The following is an 18,041-nucleotide window of genomic DNA, read 5'->3' as shown; positions in this document are numbered from 1 at the left end:
AACCCAAGTAGCCATACTATGGTGTGCTCAGGCCATAATTTCAGCTTCTTTAGGATTAGTGGTTGGGGCATAGACTTGGGATTACTCTGATACTGAATCATTTGACTTGGAAATGAACAGAGATCATTCTGTCATTTTTGAGATTGCAACCAAGTACTGCATTTCGGACTCGCTTGACTGTGAGCGCTACTCCATTTCTTCTAAGGGATTCTAGCCCATAGTAGTAGATATAATGATCAACTGAATTAAATTCACCCATTCCAGTCCATTTTAGTTCACTGATTTCCTAAAATGTCGATGTTCACTCCTGCTGTCTCCTGTTTGACCACTTCCAATTTACCTTGATTCAAGGACCTAACATTCCAGGTTCCTATGCAGTTTGCTCTTGTATCGAAGTATCGGAGTTTACTTCCATCACCAGTCACACCCACAACTGGGCACTGTTTTCACTTTTGCTCTGTCTGTTTGTTTTTTCTGGAGTTACTTCTCCACTCAATATCCAGTAGCATATTGGGCACCTACCAACCTGGGGAGTTTACCTTTCAGTGAGTGTCATATCTTTTTGCCTCATGGGGTTCTCAAGGCAAGAATACTGAAGTGGTTTCCCATTCCCTTGTCTAATGGACCACATTTCATCAGAACTCTCCACCATGACCCGTCTGTCTTGGGTGGTCCTATATGGCATGGCTCATAGTTTCACTGAGTGAGACAAGGCTGTGGTCCTTGTGATCAATTTGATTAGTTTCCTGTGATTGTGGTTTTAGAGTGCCTGAAGAACTATGGACAGAGGTTCGTGTGATTGTGTGCCGTCTGATGGATAATGGTAAGAGGCTTATGGAAGCTTCCTGATGGGAGAGACTGACTGAGGGGGAAACTGGGTCTTGTTCTAATGGGCGGGGCCATGCTCAGTAAATCTTTAATCCAAATTTCTCTTCATGAGTGGGGCTCTGTTCCCTCCCTTTTGTTTGACCTGAGACCACACTATGGTGGAGGTAATGAAGTCCCTTGAACTGCAAGGAGATCAAACTAGTCAATCCTAAAGGAAATCAGTCCTGAACATTCACTGGAAGGACTGATCTGAAGCTGAAACTCCAATGCTTTGGCCACCTGATGCAAAGAACTGACTCACTGGACAAGACCCTGATGCTGGGAAAAGATTGCAGGAAGGAGGAGAAGGGGACGACAGAGGATGAGATGGTTGGATAGCACCACCGACTAGATGGACATGAGTTTGAGCAAGCTCCGGGAGCTGGTGAAGGATAGGGAAGCCTGGTGCGCTACAGTCCATGGGGTCGCAGAGTTGAACACAACTGAGCAACTGAACTGAACTGAACTGAATGAAGATAACAGCGATCTCCTTCAAAATGTCCCGTGCACGTACTCCTGCACTCAGCACCCCCGACCCTACAGCAGGCCACCGCCAGCCCACGCCTCTGCTGGAGACTCCTAGACACTCACAGCAACATGGGTCAGTCTCTTGTGGGGTCACTACTCCTTTCTCCTGGGTTATTATTAACTATCAGTACTAGTATCCCCATTTTAGTTTACAATATTTAAGTATAATACAATTTTTGTTAAAAAAAAGTTGAAAAATACACATGTAGTATATATAACTTTCAAATATCAATTAAAAAGACTCAAAGATCTTTACCAAATGACAGTAGTTATCTTCAAATTAATATGTAACTTTTTATTTGAAACTATTTTATAAAGCGTTCAGAAAAATACATATTATTTTGTTATACAGAAAGATATTGGGGCTTCCCTGTGGCTCAGTGGTAAAGAATCTGCTTGCCAATGCAGGAGACACAGGTTCAATTCCTGATCCAGGAAGATCCTACATGCTGCAGACCAACTAAGTCTGTGTGCCACAACTATTGAGCCTGTGCTCTAGAGCCAGGAGCTGCAACTGGCCACGTGCCACAATGACTGAAGCGTGTGCACCCCAGAGCCTGTGCTCTGCGGCAAGAGGGGCCACCACCGTGAGAACCCACCCACCACAACTAAAGAGTAGCCCCCTTTTCTGTGACTAGAAACAAGTCCATGCAGCAACAAGCCAAAAACACACAAGTACATCAATTCTAAAAGAAATATATTATTAAAGATGAAGTACAATATATGGAAAACCAGCTCACTCATATTATTCATATGAATATATTTGACTGTACTATTTATCATTGATATGACTCCTACAAATCACTTAAGCTCTAAGCCCTGGTTTTCTCATCAACAGAAAGGAAAATAATACGTTCCCTAAAAGGCCAAGTCCAAAATGCTTGAGCTCATAGTACTAGCTCAATAACTAAATTTCTAAGTACTTAGGAAACTTCTGTAAATTATATGGCTACTACTTACCGACAGGATAATTCTCCATCCATAGCATCATGTTCGTCTGTACTGGTATATGTTAATCTTCCTCCAACAACTGTTCCAACTAAGTATACCAGCCAGGCAAGACGTCCTAATACATAAAAAGAAGAGTTTAGAAAGAAACAAAGGTTAGATAGAAACAAAGCTTATTTTTCAGAATATTCTAAAATGAGCAAAATTTCTTCCAAACTAGTGATAAACTGTGAACTTAGCTCCTAACACAGAGTGAAGAGCTGGTTTTCATCAAGTTCATCAAGGCAGTAGAAGAGTTCAAATGAGATTTAAGAACCTAAAACAAATATGAATCCCAGCTCTACCAATATGCGACGTGATTTTACATAAACTACTTACCTCTTTAAGTTTTAGGATTTTCATTTGCAAAATGCAGAAAGTAATATCTACCATGAAGACTTGATGAACATAAATTTGATAACAAAACACCAAATGTAAAGTCAACATCAAGGGCTGTTAGTAAGTGTAACTATAATCCAATGACCAGTGGTTTTTTTGAACAGTCTATGCCATGATAGTACCAGTCTCATAATTTTTAATACTGCCCAGGCTTGGAAGATAACAGATGGTAATAAATTTACTCCTTTTGTATTTTAAAAATTCAAAATTTTTACTATGCAAATTACATTGTTTAATGACCAAATTAAGTTCATGAGGAGTAGCAGCAAAGGACTAAATAACTTTACAAGAGTGGCACAAATGGCAACACCTACAGCTTTCACAAATCTCTGGGGTAGCCAAAACTGACTTTAGAAATGAAGGTATTTATTGAGTAATTCTTATTTAGACACATTACATCTTTAGAGTCACTCATCTATGTCTCAAATTCTCCAAGATTTTTGAAATCTTTATGAGCAATTAACAACAAATCAATTATTTTTCAAAAAGAAATTAAAAAAAAATCTTACCTGGTAAGATAAGTATCCATATCCCCTTAATCTATCAAAAAACCATGAAATCATAATTGGCTAAGTATGCAGCCTTTATATTAGCAATGTAAAAACAGAACACTACCCTGATCAAGTAATTTATAAAACAAACTCAAGCTTCAAGCAACGTAAAATTAGTGGGCAAAAAAAGTTAACAGAAAAAAGGCCCATGTAGGAAACTGACAACAAGTTACCAATATGCAGTTGAGATGTGTTTTATGAACAGTATTAAAGCCTATTAACAACATAATGCTCTCCTTTGATGACCTCACTTCTGTGGACCCTCTCAAGTGGCAGCTGATTTTTTTTGCACCTCTGGTAACTTGGGCCTCAAATCCAGCTGTTAGGTTGATGTTCCTCATTTTTACCTTTAGAACATTCTCCCTCTCCATTGTAAAAGCACTCAGCTTTACATCTTGTGTCATCATCAGATCAGATTAGATCAGTCGCTCAGTCGTGTCCGACTCTTTGCGACCCCATGAATGACAGCACGCCAGGCCTCCCTGTCCATCACCAACTCCCGGAGTTCACTCAGACCCACGTCCATCAAGTCAGTGATGCCATCCAGCCATCTCATCCTCTGTCGTCCCCTTCTCCTCTTGCCCCCAATCCCTCCCAGCATCACAGTCTTTTCCAATGAGTCAACTCTTCACATGAGGTGGCCAAAGTACTGGAGTTTCAGCTTTAGCATCATTCTTTCCAAAGAAATCCCAGGGCTGATCTCCTTTAAAATGGACTGGTTGGATCTCCTTGCAGTCCAAGGGACTCTCAAGAGTTCTCCAACACCACAGTTCAAAAGCATCAATTCTTTGTCACACAGCCTTCTTCACAGTCCAACTCTCACATCTATATATGACCACAGGAAAAACCATAGCCTTGACTAGATGAACCTTTGTTGGCAAAGTAATGTCTCTGCTTTTGAATATTCTATCCAGGTTGGTCATAACTTTCCTTCCAAGGAGAAAACGTCTTTTAATTTCATGGCTGCAGTCACCATCTGCAGTGATTTTGGAGCCCAGAAAAATAAAGTCTGACACTGTTTCCACTGTTTCCCCAACTATTTCCCATGAAGTGATGGGACCGGATGCCATGATCTTCGTTTTCTGAACGTTGAGCTTTAAGCCAACTTTTTCACTCTCCACTTTCACCTTTATCAAGAGGCTTTTTAGTTCCTCTTCACTTTGTGCCATAAGGGTGGTGTCATCTGCATATCTGAGGTTATTGATATTTCTCCCGGCAATCTTGATTCCAGCTTGTGCTTCTTCCAGTCCAGAGTTTCTCATGATGTACTCTGCATAGAAGTTAAATAAGCAGGGTGACAATATACAGCCTTGACATACTCCCTTTCCTATCTGGAACCAGTCTGCTGTTCCATGTCCAGTACTAACTGTTGCTTCCTGACCTGCATATAGGTTTCTCAAGAGGCAGGTCAGGTGGTCTGGTATTCCCATCTCTTTCAGAATTTTCCACAGTTTATTGTGATCCACACAGTCAAAAACGCTTTGGCATAGTCAATAAAGCAGAAATAGATATTTTTCTGGAACTCTCTTGCTTTTTCCATGGTCCAGCAGATGTTGGCAATTTGATCTCTGGCTCCTCTGCCTTTTCTAAAACCAGCTTGAACATCAGGAAGTTCACGATTCACATATTGCTGAAGCCTGGCTTGGAGAATTTTGAGCATTAATTTACTAGCATGTGAGATGAGTGCAATTGTGCGGTAGTTTGAGCATTCTTTGGCATTGCCTTTCTTTGGGATTGGAATGAAAACTGACCTTTTCCAGTCCTGTGGCCACTGCTGAGTTTTCCAAATTTCCTGGTATATTGAGTGCAGCACTTTCACAGCATCATCTTTCAGGATTTGAAATAGCTCAACTGGAATTCTATCAGACTCCACTAGCTTTGTTCGTAGTGATGCTTTCTAAGGCCCACTTGACTTCACATTCCAGGATGTCTGGCTCTAGGTCAGTGATCACACCATCATGATTATCTGGGACGTGAAGATCTTTTTTGTACAGTTCTTCTGTGTATTCTTGCCATCTCTTCTTAATATCTTCTGCTTCTGTTAGGTCCATACCATTTCTGTCCTTTATCGAGCCCATCTTTGCATGAAATGTTCCTTTGGTATCTCTGATTTTCTTGAAGAGATCTCTAGTCTTTCTCGTTCTATTGTTTTCCTCTATTTCTTTGCATTGATCGCTAAAGAAGGCTTTCTTATCTCTTCTTGCTATTCTTTGGAACTCTGCATTCAGATGCCTATACCTTTTCTTTTCTCCTTTGCTTTTCGCTTCTCTTCTTTTCACAGCTATTTGTAAGGCCTCCCCTGACAGCCATTTTGCTTTTTTGCATTTCTTTTCCATGGGGATGGTCTTGAATCCTGTCTCCTGTACAATGTCACAAACCTCATTCCATAGCTTATCAGGCACTCTATCTATCAGATCTAGGCCCTTAAATCTACTTCTCATTTCCACTGTAAAATCATAAGGGATTTGATTTAGGTCATACCTCAACGGTCTAGTGGTTTTCCCTACTTTTTTCAATTTAAGTCTGAATTTGGCAATAAGAAGTTCATGGTCTGAGCCACAGTCAGCTCCTGGTCTTGTTTTTGCTGACTGTATAGAGCTTCTCCATCTTTGGCTGCAAAGAATATAATCAATCTGATTTCGGTGTTGACCATCTGGTGATGTCCATGTGTAGAGTCTTCTCTTGTGTTGTTGGAAGAGGGTGTTTGCTACGACCAGTGCATTTTCTTGGCAAAACTCTATTAGTCTTTGCCCTACTTCATTCCGTATTCCAAGGCCAAATTTGCCTGTTACTCCAGGTGTTTCTTGACTTCCTACTTTTGCATTCCAGTCCCCTATAATGAAAGGACATCTTTTTTGGGTGTTAGTTCTAAAAGGTCTTGTAGGTCTTCATAGAACCGTTCAACTTCAGCTTCTTCAGCGTTACTGGTTGGGGGCATAGACTTGGATTACTCTGATATTGAATGGTTTGCCTTGGAAATGAACAGAGATCATTCTGTCCTTTTTGAGACTGCATCCAAGTACTGCATTTCGAACTCTTTTGTTGACCATGATGGCTACTCCATTTCTTCTGAGGGATTCCTGCCCGTAGTAGTAGATATAATGGTCATCTGAGTTAAATTCACCCATTCCAGTCCATTTCTGTTCGCTGATTCCTAGAGTGTCACCATAGTACCAAATTATCTTTCTTATTGCAACTATCTACTCTACTTTGAGTTACTTCTTATCTTTTGAATATGTTAGTTGCTGGTCCATTGTCACTCTTTCCAACATTATTTTTATCGTAACTGGTAACAATTCTAATTATCTACAAAGATGAATCTTCCAACTCCCAACAATCCTTTGTTCTATTAGGAAACTACAATCACTTGAACACCTAAACAACTTTACTGAAATATAATTCACATACCACTTAAAGTATATGATTCCATGTTTTTGAATGAATTCACAGGGTCATACAATCACCACCACATTCTAGCTTTAGAACCTATCCATCCCTTTTGAAATCTTATTCTGTACCACTCCGCACCCCCGCAGCCCTAAGAAACCAAGCAACCACTAATCTACTTTATGTCTCCTTAGATTTTTCCCATTCTATTTCATACAGATGAACTCATACAGTGTGATCTTTGTGACTATCTTCTTTCACTTAATATAACATGTAAGGATCAACCATATTATGGCTTCCTGTATTGGGATTTCAATCGTTTTCATGTTCAAATAACATTCCATTTTTGGGGTATATCACATTTTGTTTATCCATTTAAAAGTTGATAGACACCTGGGCTGTTTTCACATTTTTGGCTTTGTAAATAATGCTTCTATGAACATTTGCATAGAGTTTTTAATGTAGATATGTTTTCATTTCTCTTCATATCAAGAGTTGGGATTCATATCAAGAATTGGAATTGGTGGATCATATGAAACCTGTATTTTAACATTTTGAGGAACTACCAAACTACTTTCCAAAGCAACTGTATCATTTTACATTCCCACCAGCAAAGTATGAAAGCCCAACTTCTCCAAATCCTTGCCAATACTTGGTATTATCTATCTTTTTATTGTATCTCTCCTGCTGCTGCTGCTGCTAAGTCGCGTCAGTCGTGTCCATCTCTGTGCGACCCCAGAGACGGCAGCCCAGGAGGCTCCCCCGTCCCTGGGATTCTCCAGGCAAGAACAGTGGAGTGGGTTGCCATTTCCTTCTCCAATGCATGAAAGTGAAAAGTGAAAGTGAAGTCGCTCAGTCGTGTCTGACTCTTAGTGACCCCATGGACTGCAGCCTACCAGGCTCCTCCATCCATGGGATTTTCCAGGCAAGAGTACTGGAGTGGGGTGCCATGCCTTCTCCCATATCTCTCCTAGTGGGTATATAAAGTGGTTATCTTGTAATTCTGATGTGCCTTCCCCTAATGACCAACAATGCTGAGCCTTTCCCATGTGCTTACTGGCCTTTTTTATGTCTTCTTTGAAGAAATGTCTATTTAAATTCTTTGCTCATTTTAAAATTGGGCTATTTATCTTTTTATTTAATGAGTTGCAAGAGTTCTTTACATATTCCTGATACAAGTTCCTTGTCAGATATGTGATTAACAAACATGTTCTCCCATTCTGTGGGTTGTTTTCATTTTCTTGATGGCGTCCTTGGAAGCACAGAAATGTTTAATTTTCATGTGGTACAAAACTGCTAGTTTTTCTTTCGATATTTCAGCTTTTGATATCAAATCTAAAGAACCACTGCCCAATCCAAAGTCATAAAGATTTAGTTCTACATTTTTTCCAAGAGTTTCATAGCTTTAACTCTTACATTTAGGTCTATGATTCATTTCGATTTGTGTACTGTGGGACATAGGGGTCCAACTTCATTCTTTTGCGTGTGGACATTCAGCTGTCCCTGCATCATTTGTTGAAAAGACAATCCCTTTGTTATTGAATTGTCTTCTCATCCCAATCAAAAGTCACCTGATTACAAACTGGAGCATTTATTACCTGAACTCTCAATTATATATCATTGATCTAGTGTCTACCTTTACACCAATACCACATTGTCTTGATTACTGCTGCTCTGTAGTAAATTTTGAAATAACTAAGTATGAGTCTTTCAACTTCATTTATTTTTTTCCAAAATTATTTTGGATATACTGGGTCTCCTGGATTTCCACATCAACTTAAAGATCAGCTTGTCAATTCCTGCAAAGAAGCCAGCTGGGATTTTGACAGAGATTACATTGACTCTAGGTCAATTCCAGGGATGGTTCTAAACAATACCATCTTCTGAATGAACCATGACCATGGATGTCTTCCAACTTATTTAGATCTTTGATTTACTTTAATAACATTTTACAGTGTATAAGATTTAACACTTTTGCAAAGTTTTTACCAAAGTATTTTATTCTTTTTAATGCTATTTTAAGTAGGCTTCACTTAATTTTGATTGTTCACTGTTAATATATAAACCCACTGTTGATTTTTACTTACTGATCTTGTATTCTGCAACTCTGCTACTCTTGTATTAGTTGTAATAGTTTTTTGGGATTTTTTTCACTTTCTTATACCCTTCATGTCTTCTCTAACCTGCTTACCTATATTCAGTTCTGTTGTCAGTCATTATAATCTGTTCTGCATAGGTCAGTTTTTCTCTTCCTCCACATTTTCATCTTACAAAACCGTAATTGTTTAAATCCAATTCCCTACCTACTCTCTGTCTATCCGCATACAGTTTAATATAACTGGAAAAAGACACAACCATGTTGACTAGTTTAACTTAGGAGTCACCTTTTCAGTCAGGCCTTACACAGCTATCCTATAAATCTGCAATACCTGGAGTATGATAGCATGCCTTCAAGATGCTGCTAGTGCTGCTTAGTTGCTCAGTCATGTCCAAATCTTATGTGACCACATCGATTGTAGCCCACCAGGCTCCTCTGCCCATGGGATTTCCCAAGCAAGAATGCTGAAGTGGGTTGCCATTTCCTCCAGGGGATCTTCCAGACCCAGGGATCAAATCCAGGTCTCCTGCTTGGCAGGCAGATTCTTTACTACTGCACCACCTGGGAAGCCCATGACTTCAAGATACCCATCATCAATTCCTTCCCTCCATGTATGCAATTGCCATTAAGAAGTGGGTCTATTTTGCTAATCCTTTGTAAGTCTGGGCTGGACTTTAACTAAAAGAATATTGCAGAAGTGACACTTATTCCAGTACTAGGCTTAGTCTTTTGAGAATTGGCAGCTTCCTCCAGGCTCTCAGGGAATTTTCCCTGAGAGGAAGCCATTTACCATGTAAAAAGACCATATACCCTGAGACTGTCATACTATTAAAAGCCTAGCGATGTAGAGAGACTTCATGGAGACAGAAATGCCCAACTATAGCTCATTCATCAAACATCCCAGCAAAGACAGAAGACTTCAGAATAAAGAGTCATTTAGGTGATGCCGGCCATAGCTGTGACCCAATTACAGAACATAATCTGCTGACATTTCATATTCCCTTTTCCTGATTTAATATTTTTAAAAAATTTTAGCACTTACCACTTTCTAACAAAATATATTTTATTATTTATTTTGCTTTGTTATCTGTCTATTCCAATAGAAAATAAATTGCATGGTTTCTGTTTGGTTGTCTATTGCAGGCTGCTGCTGCTGCTAAGTCACTTCAGTCGTGTCTGACTCTGTGCGACCCAATGGACGGCAGCCCACCAGGCTCCCCCGTCCCTGGGATCCTCCAGGCAAGAACACTGGAGTGGGTTGCCATTTTCTTCTCCAATGCATGAAAGTGAAAAGTGAAAGTGAAGTCGCTCAGTCGTGTCCGACCCTCAGCGACCCCATGGACTGCAGCCTTCCAGGGTCCTCCGTCCATGGGATTTTCCAGGCAAGAGCATTGGAGTGGGGTGCCACTGCCTTATCCAGGGCCTAAAACAGTGCCTGGCATATATAACTTACTAAATAGATATGCATTATTGAACTAAGACATGACTGAGCATGCATACACATCGAATTAAGAAATCATTACCTAGAAACTATAGCATGAAACAAGCAAAAAAAAGTTAACAGCTTATTTATCAATTTAAGTAAACATTAAAATGTAGAGTCATTATTAAAAATGAATGTTAATTGTATTTCTATTTCTATTGCTTAAATAAAAGCAACTTTTCAACACACATTCAATACAAGGTATGATCCATGATCTAGTCTATCCGGTTATTTGCAAATTCATCTTCTTGATAAAATTTACACATTTGTAATTACCCAAATTAATACTTGTGGATCATTCATGGCCAAATGGAGAACAGCAAATAATTTGAGTTTCCCAATGAGCACATTCCAAGATTAGGTAAAACAAAGCAACAATCTGCTTTCTTGTTTCATTCCTTCATTTTCTGAGTATCTGCTCTATGTCATGTTCTGCCCACTGGAATATAAATATGAAGCAGGGTGAAAAGGGACAGAGAGACCCTATCTCCAGCAGACTGAATTTAGTAAGAGGGGAAAAAAAATGAAAAAATGATTTTTTTCAATGCAGTGTGATAAGTGTTGTTGTTGTTCAGTCACTCAGTCATTTCTGACTCTTTGATACCCCATGGACTACAGCATGCCAGGCTTCTCTGTCCTTCATTATCTCCTGGAGTCTGTTCAAACTCATGTCCATTGAATTGGTGGTGCCATCCAACCATCTCATCCTCTATCATTCCCTTCTCCTCATGTGATATTCATGCGATGAGTATCATTATCTAATAATAAATACTAATTATGGGACATGAATTATCAAATTTTAACTTTTTACTCTTCATTTATTCTGTGACCTTGAAATTAAGACTTGATATCAAAAAATGGCATGCAAAGATAGCATATGATCAAGTGTGAACATTCTTTTCTAAAATTATGGTAAATTTTGAATGGAAGTTTGTATACAGAAAAGTAGAATGTACAGTTATTCTTTCCATGTTTTAGCAGTGATTTTTTATTGTATAAGACAGAAAAGCAGATATTTTTAACCCTAAAAATAGACAACTACTAATAAATTAGCATCAGTGTTAGACATGAACAATGAAATATAAAGGTACTTTTATTAATCTATCAAATAAAATTTTCACATTTCACAGACTGGGGAATGATATTTCTCATACACATTAATCCTTCCCTAAAGCTCTAGAATTTTTAGAGGGATGGTCTTTAAATAGATGTTAAAAATTTACACTGGTTATGTAATTATACCCAGAAAGTTTAAAGAACCAAGTAAAACTATAAATCTAAACTGCATTTAGAAATTTAAATATCCTATAGGTAAGTTTCATATCTATAATTTTTTTTTTAAATCTGATCTGAGATTATATTTCCATTATAGCTTTCCATTTTTGTATTTACTCTGAAATGTTCAGGGCACTTGTTTCCACAGCTGTTCAAGAACAGAACATTTTTTCCTCTCACAAAATAATTATTGCTGTAATAATCTGTAATTATGGTTTATAACCTCAATAATCCCAAAGAAATCAGTCATTACCATAGATCACAAGTAATCGTTAACTACTGTTAATGACCTATTTCTTAGGGATTATTGTTTTCCTAAACCATGACCATATCACCACAAATATGGAGGAGCAAGACAATATTATACAAATGAGATCATAATATAATAAAAACTTATTTTGTAACATTAAAAGCCATTAAGCATCTAAATTAAAGCACACATAACAAGAGCATATAATTTTCTTTGTTCAACACTAACTGAAGTCTTTATACAACAGAAATTGAACACTACTACATATAGCAGTACAAACTAGAACTGCATTACGCACTTTTCATAATATAAAATGATTATTTTCGAGCAGACTACAGATATTTTTAAGGAGCAGACAGACTTCTCACTAACCTTTCAAATAGAAGGAAAATACAAATACTAAACATTTTCTATGGAACAGGCAGTATATTAGAAACTCTGAAATGATGTTTTATTAACACTGTAAAAACTTTGAATTGTATTTATCAAGAATCACATCTGACTTATTTTACTCAAAAGACAGATCTACTTAATACCAATAAACTATTACATTTCAGTTAATTTTATTAATGTATCGTAGAACAGCTATACTTCCATTCAATATCCTTTTGTAGGAAAACAAGTCTGATTTTACAAATGAATCTTTTTACATTGTAACATAATATGATACTTATAAAAGAATATATGTAATGTATACGAAGTATAGTCTTCTCTCTCAGTATCCAAAGGGATTATTTCTAGAACCCCCCTGGATAACAAAATCTACAGATCTTCAAGTGAAACTGAAAGAAAGTGAAGTCACTCAGTCGTGTCTGACTCTTCACGTCCCCATGGACTGTTTGTAGCCTACCAGGCTTTCTCTGTCCATCAGATTTTCCAGGCAAGGGTACTGGAGTGGGCTGCCATTTCCTTCTCCAGGAAATCTTCCCGATCCAGGGATTGAACCCAGGTCTCCCGCATTGTAGGCAGACGCTTTACTGTCTGAGCCACCAGGGAAGTCACAGATGCTCAATACCCTTATATAAAATGGCACACACAGTGTTTGCATATAACCTATAACACTCATAGCCTTTAAATCATTTCCAGATTACTTATAAACCTAATAAAATGTAAAGCCTAGGTAAACAGTGGTAAATACAATATAAATGCTAGGTGAATAGTTGTTGCTGCTGCTGCTGCTAAGTCACTTCAGTCGCATCCAACTCCGTGCGACCCCATAGACGGCAGTCCACCAGGCACATGGCTAATTCAAATCTGGCTTTTTGGAACATTCTCGAAGTCTTTTGGAGGGGGGAGGGTATTTTCTGTGGTTGGTTGAATTACTAACTGTGGTAACCTCAGATATACGTGGATGACTACAGAGTAAAACAAATCCAATGAACTCCCTATCCAATTTAACCACAGCTTTACCAATACTGTCGCGTCTATCGCCACACCCCTCCCCTAGCTTGTCCCCTTACCTTGTACCCTAGAAGTTACCATGAATCTGAATTTGGTGCTTAATATTTTGACATTTTTTGTTTTATCACTATTACATATATTCCTACCAATATATTTTTAGTCTCACTTGTTTTGGGGTTCTATTAAGTGTTTCACACAATATATATGTGCGTGCTCAGTTGCATCTGACTCTTTGCACCCCCATAGACCGTAGCCACCAGACTCTTCCGTCCATGGACTATTTCCAGGCAAGATTACTAGATCAGGTTGCCATTTCTTAATCCAGGGGAAGACCTCATACTATTAATATATATAGTTTTCTGAAACTGCTTTTTTTTTCACTAAATATATCTGAAATTAATTTTTAAGTATACTTAAAGTACATTCATTTTTACTATTATATAATATTCTATATTATGTATTATGCATATTATGATCTGTTTATCCATTTTCATGTTGATGGGCATTTGAACTTTTAACATTTTTTGCCTTTAATAACATTTAGGCTACGAACATTCTCAAACATGTCCTCTTGTTTAGAAGAGATTTTCTAAAAGACATACCTAAGAGTAGAAGCTCCAGGTCAGCAGGAATTCAAATGTTTACTTTCCAAGATAACACCAAACTGATTTCCATTTTGTTTCCAACTGACTATACTTTATACTCCTACCAGTAGCATATAAGAATTTTTGATCGACATTCTCCTTTAAGATTTACTTTTGCCAATCTACTGGAAGTAAAATGGTATCTCATGTGCCTTAATTTCCATTTCTCTTATAAGTAGTAACATGTTTGTTTCTGTTTTTCATTTCCCTAAAGAACTACTTGCTTTATTGATTTTTCCAGACTCTTCTAGATGGTGAACCTTGCCTGGGTTAGTGTGTGTATATGTGTTCCAAATATCTTCTCCCACTACTGGTGTTTTTTCTTTTTTTTTTAATCTTGAGTTGACTTTAGGTTATTTTTCTAGGAATTTATTCATCTCAAGTTTTTTAACTTGTTGACCTTAAAAAACTACTATGTATAACTTTTATCTTTTAAAACTTTGTTATATCTGTATTTCCCTTCTTGATCCTAATGTTACTTGTGAATTCACTTTCCTTCTTATCTCATGAGAGGTCTGTCAATTTTATTAGTATTTTTAGAGAATCAACTTTTCATTTTTTTATTTCACTGAATCTTTATCTTTTGGTTCATTAATTTCTGTTGTTTCCTTCTTTCTTCTTTCTCTGGGTTTGATCTGTTGCTTCCTTCTAACATTCAACTAGGAGGCTTAAGTTACAAAATTATGGCCTTTCTTCTTTTTGTGAAATAAATCTCCAGCTGAGTTCCAAACATGTTATATTTCCATTTTCTTCTCTCTTTTTAAATTTTCCCCAAGACGACTTATTTTACTCCATAGTTACTTAGAAGTATGTTTATAAAATTACGAACTACATGTAATTTATACTTTTTGCAGTTCAGTTCAGTCACTCAGTCGTGTCCGACTCTTTGTGACCCCATGAATCGCAGCACGCCAGGCCTCCCTGTCCATCACCAACTCCCAGAGTTTACCCAAACTCATGTCCATCAAGTTGGTGATGCCATCCAGCCATCTCATCCTCTGTTGTCCCCTTCTCTTCCTGCCCCCAATCCCTCCCAGCATCAGGGTCTTTTCCAATGAGTCAAGTCTTTGCATGAGGTGGCCAAAGTATTGGAGTTTCAGCTTCATTATCAGTCCTTCCAATGAATAGTCAGGACTGATCTCCTTTAGTATACAGACTGATTGGATCTCCTTGCAGTCCAAGGGACTCTCAAGCGTCTTCTCCAACACCACAGTTCAAAAGCGGGTTAGTTTTAATTGCAAATTGGAAAGAAAATGTGGGCTCAATGATTATTGAATTTAGTTGAGACTTGTTTTATGAATTTAATAAATTTTAAAAACTGAGATATAATTGAAGTAACATATGTATTAGTTTCAGGTGTACAATACAATGATTTGGTATTTGTATACACTGTGAAATGATCACCACAGTAAGTCTAGCTAACATTTATCACCAGAGAGTCACAAATTTTATTTTCCTGTGGTGAGAATTTTTAAACTCTACTCTCTCAGAACTTCTCAAATATGCAATACAGTATTATTAACTATAGCTGGTGTGCTGTGTATTACATCTCCATGATTTATTTTATAACTGGAAGTTTATAACTTTTGACTATCTCTACTCATTTCAACCATTCCCGAAGTCCCACCTCTAACAACTACCAATCTCTGCTCTGTATCTATGAGTTTGGCTTGTTATTCAGATTTCACATATAATGAGATCATATAGTATCTGTCTTTCTCTGAGTTCATTTAAAATGCCCTAAAGGTCACTACATATTGCTACAAAGGGCAAGATGTCATTCTTTATATATGGTCAAAAAATATTCCTTTTATATATATAATGTATAATTTTACATACATACGTTTATGTATATACACACACAATCACATTTTCTTTACTCACTCCTCTCCATCAAAGGTTGCTTCAATGTCTTGAGTACTATAAACAAGGCTTCAATGAACATGTGGGTGTAGACATTCTTTCAAATTAGTTTTTGTTTTCTTCAAATAAAAACTCAGAAATGGAACTGCTAGGTCATACGGTATTGTTACGTTTTTAACTTTTTGAGGCCCCTCCATATTGTTGTTGTTTAGTCGCTCAGTCATGTAGGGTTCTACATGACCTCACAGACTACATCACACCAGTGTTCCCTGTCCTTCACTATCTCCTGGAGTTTGCTCAAAGTTATGTCTATTGAGTCAGTGATGCCATCCAACCAGCTCATCCTTTGTCACCTTTCTCCTGCCCTCAATCTTGCCCAGCATCAGGGTCTTTTCCAACGAGTCGGCTCTTTGTATCAGGTGGTCAAAGTATTGGAGCTTCAGTTTTAACATCAGTCCTTCCAATGAATAGTTTGGGTTCATTTCCTTTAGGATTAAATGATTTGTCTCCTTGCTGTCCAAGGGACTCTTCAGGCTCTTCTCTAGGACCACAGTTTGAGAGCACCAGTTCTTCGGTGCTCAGCCTTCTTTATGTTCCAACTCTGACATCTGTACATGACTCTGGAAAAAACACAGCTTGGACTATAAGTTGGAAAAGTGATGTCACTTCTTTTGAATAGAAATAGGTTTGTTGTTGCTTTTCTTCCAAGGAGCAAGCATCTTTTAATTTCATGGTTGCAGTCATCATCCACAGTGATTTGGGAGTCCAAGAAAGAAAACATGTCACTGCTTTCAATTTTTCCCTTTCTATTTGCCATGAAGTAATGGAACCGGATACTGTGATTTTTGCTTTTTGAATGTTGAGTTTTAAGCCAGCTTTTTCACTCTCCTCTTTCACTTTCATCAAGAGGCTCTTTAGTTCTTCTTCACTTTCTGCCATAAGGGTGGTATCATCTGCATATCTGAGGTTATTGATATTTCTCCCAGCAATCTTGATTCCAGCTTGTGTTTCGCTTGTGTTTCTTCCAGCACAGCGTTTCTCATGATGGACTCTGCATATAAGTTAAATAAGCAGGTGACAGTATACAACCTTAATGTGCTCCTTTCCCGATTTTCAATCAGTCCATTCTTTCATGATTGGTTCTAACTGCTGCTTCTGCACACAAGTTTCTCAGGAGGCAGGTAAGGTGGTCTGGTATTCCCATCTCTTTAAACGTTTTCCAGTGTGTCGTGATCCACACAGTTTCCCACATGGGCTACAACAATTTACATCCCCACATTCTTGCAAACAATTATTATACTTTGTCTTTAAGATAACAGCCATTCTAACAGGTGTGAGGTGATAGCTCATTGTGATTTTCATTCGCATTTTCCTGACATCAATGACACTGAGCACCTTTTCTCGTACCTAATATCCATTAGTATGTCTTCTTTTGAAATATCTATTCAAATCCTCTGCTCATTTTTACACTGGTTTTTTTTTTTTTTTTGCTAATTAGTTCTATGAGTTCTTTACATATTTTAGATATTAGCCCCTTATCAGATATGTTTACAATTATTTTCTCCCATTCAGTACGCTGTCTTTTCATTTTGTTGATGGTTTCCTGTGCTGTGCAGAAACTTTTTAGTTTGACTCAGTCCCACTTGTTTATTTTTGCTTTTGTTGCCTTTTCTTTTAGTGTCAATCCAAAAATTCATAGTGAAGATCAACGTCAAGGAGCTTATTACCTCTGTTTTCCTCTAGGTGTTTTATGGCTTCAGGTCTTATGTTGAAGTCTTTAATTTATTTTGAGTCACTTTTTGTGTATTGTGAAAGATAGGGGTCCAGTTTCAGTCTTTTGCATGTGACTATACAATTTTGTCAACACCACTTATTGAAGAGACTGTCCTTTCCCCACTGTATATTCTTAGCCTGACAAAATATATTAAATGATTGTGTAAACATGCATTTATTTCCAGCCTTTATATACTATTCCACTAATCTATGTATCTGTTTCTATGCTAAGGCCATACTGCTTTGATCACTATAGCTCTATAATACAGCTCAGGAGCAAGAAGCATGATGCCTCTAGCTTTGTTCTCCTTGGCCAATTTTTTTTAAAACCATGAAATGTGTCTTATTATACTGGAGTACGGAGAAGGCAATGGCACCCCACTCCAGTACTCTTGCCTGGAAAATTCCATGGACGGAGGAGCCTGGTAAGCTGCAGTCCATGGGGTCACTAAGAGTTGGGCATGACTGAGCGACTTCACTTTCACTTTTCACTTTTATGTATTGGAGAAGGAAATGGCAACCCACTCCAGTATTC

General features: G+C 37.8%; 1 protein-coding gene across 7 annotated transcripts in view; it reads right to left on the bottom strand.

Annotated features, from left to right (window-relative positions):
- RANBP17 (RAN binding protein 17) overlaps positions 1-18,041 on the bottom strand; it is a 369,878-nt gene that overhangs the window by 279,697 nt on the left and 72,140 nt on the right. For all 7 annotated transcript variants that reach the window (XM_070357405.1, XM_070357402.1, XM_070357403.1 and 4 more), the window contains one exon: positions 2,356-2,461. In XM_070357405.1, the coding sequence (XP_070213506.1) occupies positions 2,356-2,461 (106 nt within the window). The remainder of the gene's footprint in view (positions 1-2,355; positions 2,462-18,041) is intronic.

This window comes from Bos mutus, chromosome 20, assembly GCF_027580195.1.
Source record: "Bos mutus isolate GX-2022 chromosome 20, NWIPB_WYAK_1.1, whole genome shotgun sequence".
Lineage (NCBI taxonomy): Eukaryota > Metazoa > Chordata > Mammalia > Artiodactyla > Bovidae > Bos > Bos mutus.
Note: the sequence above shows the minus strand (reverse complement) of the source record. Positions and strands in the feature narration are given on the sequence as shown.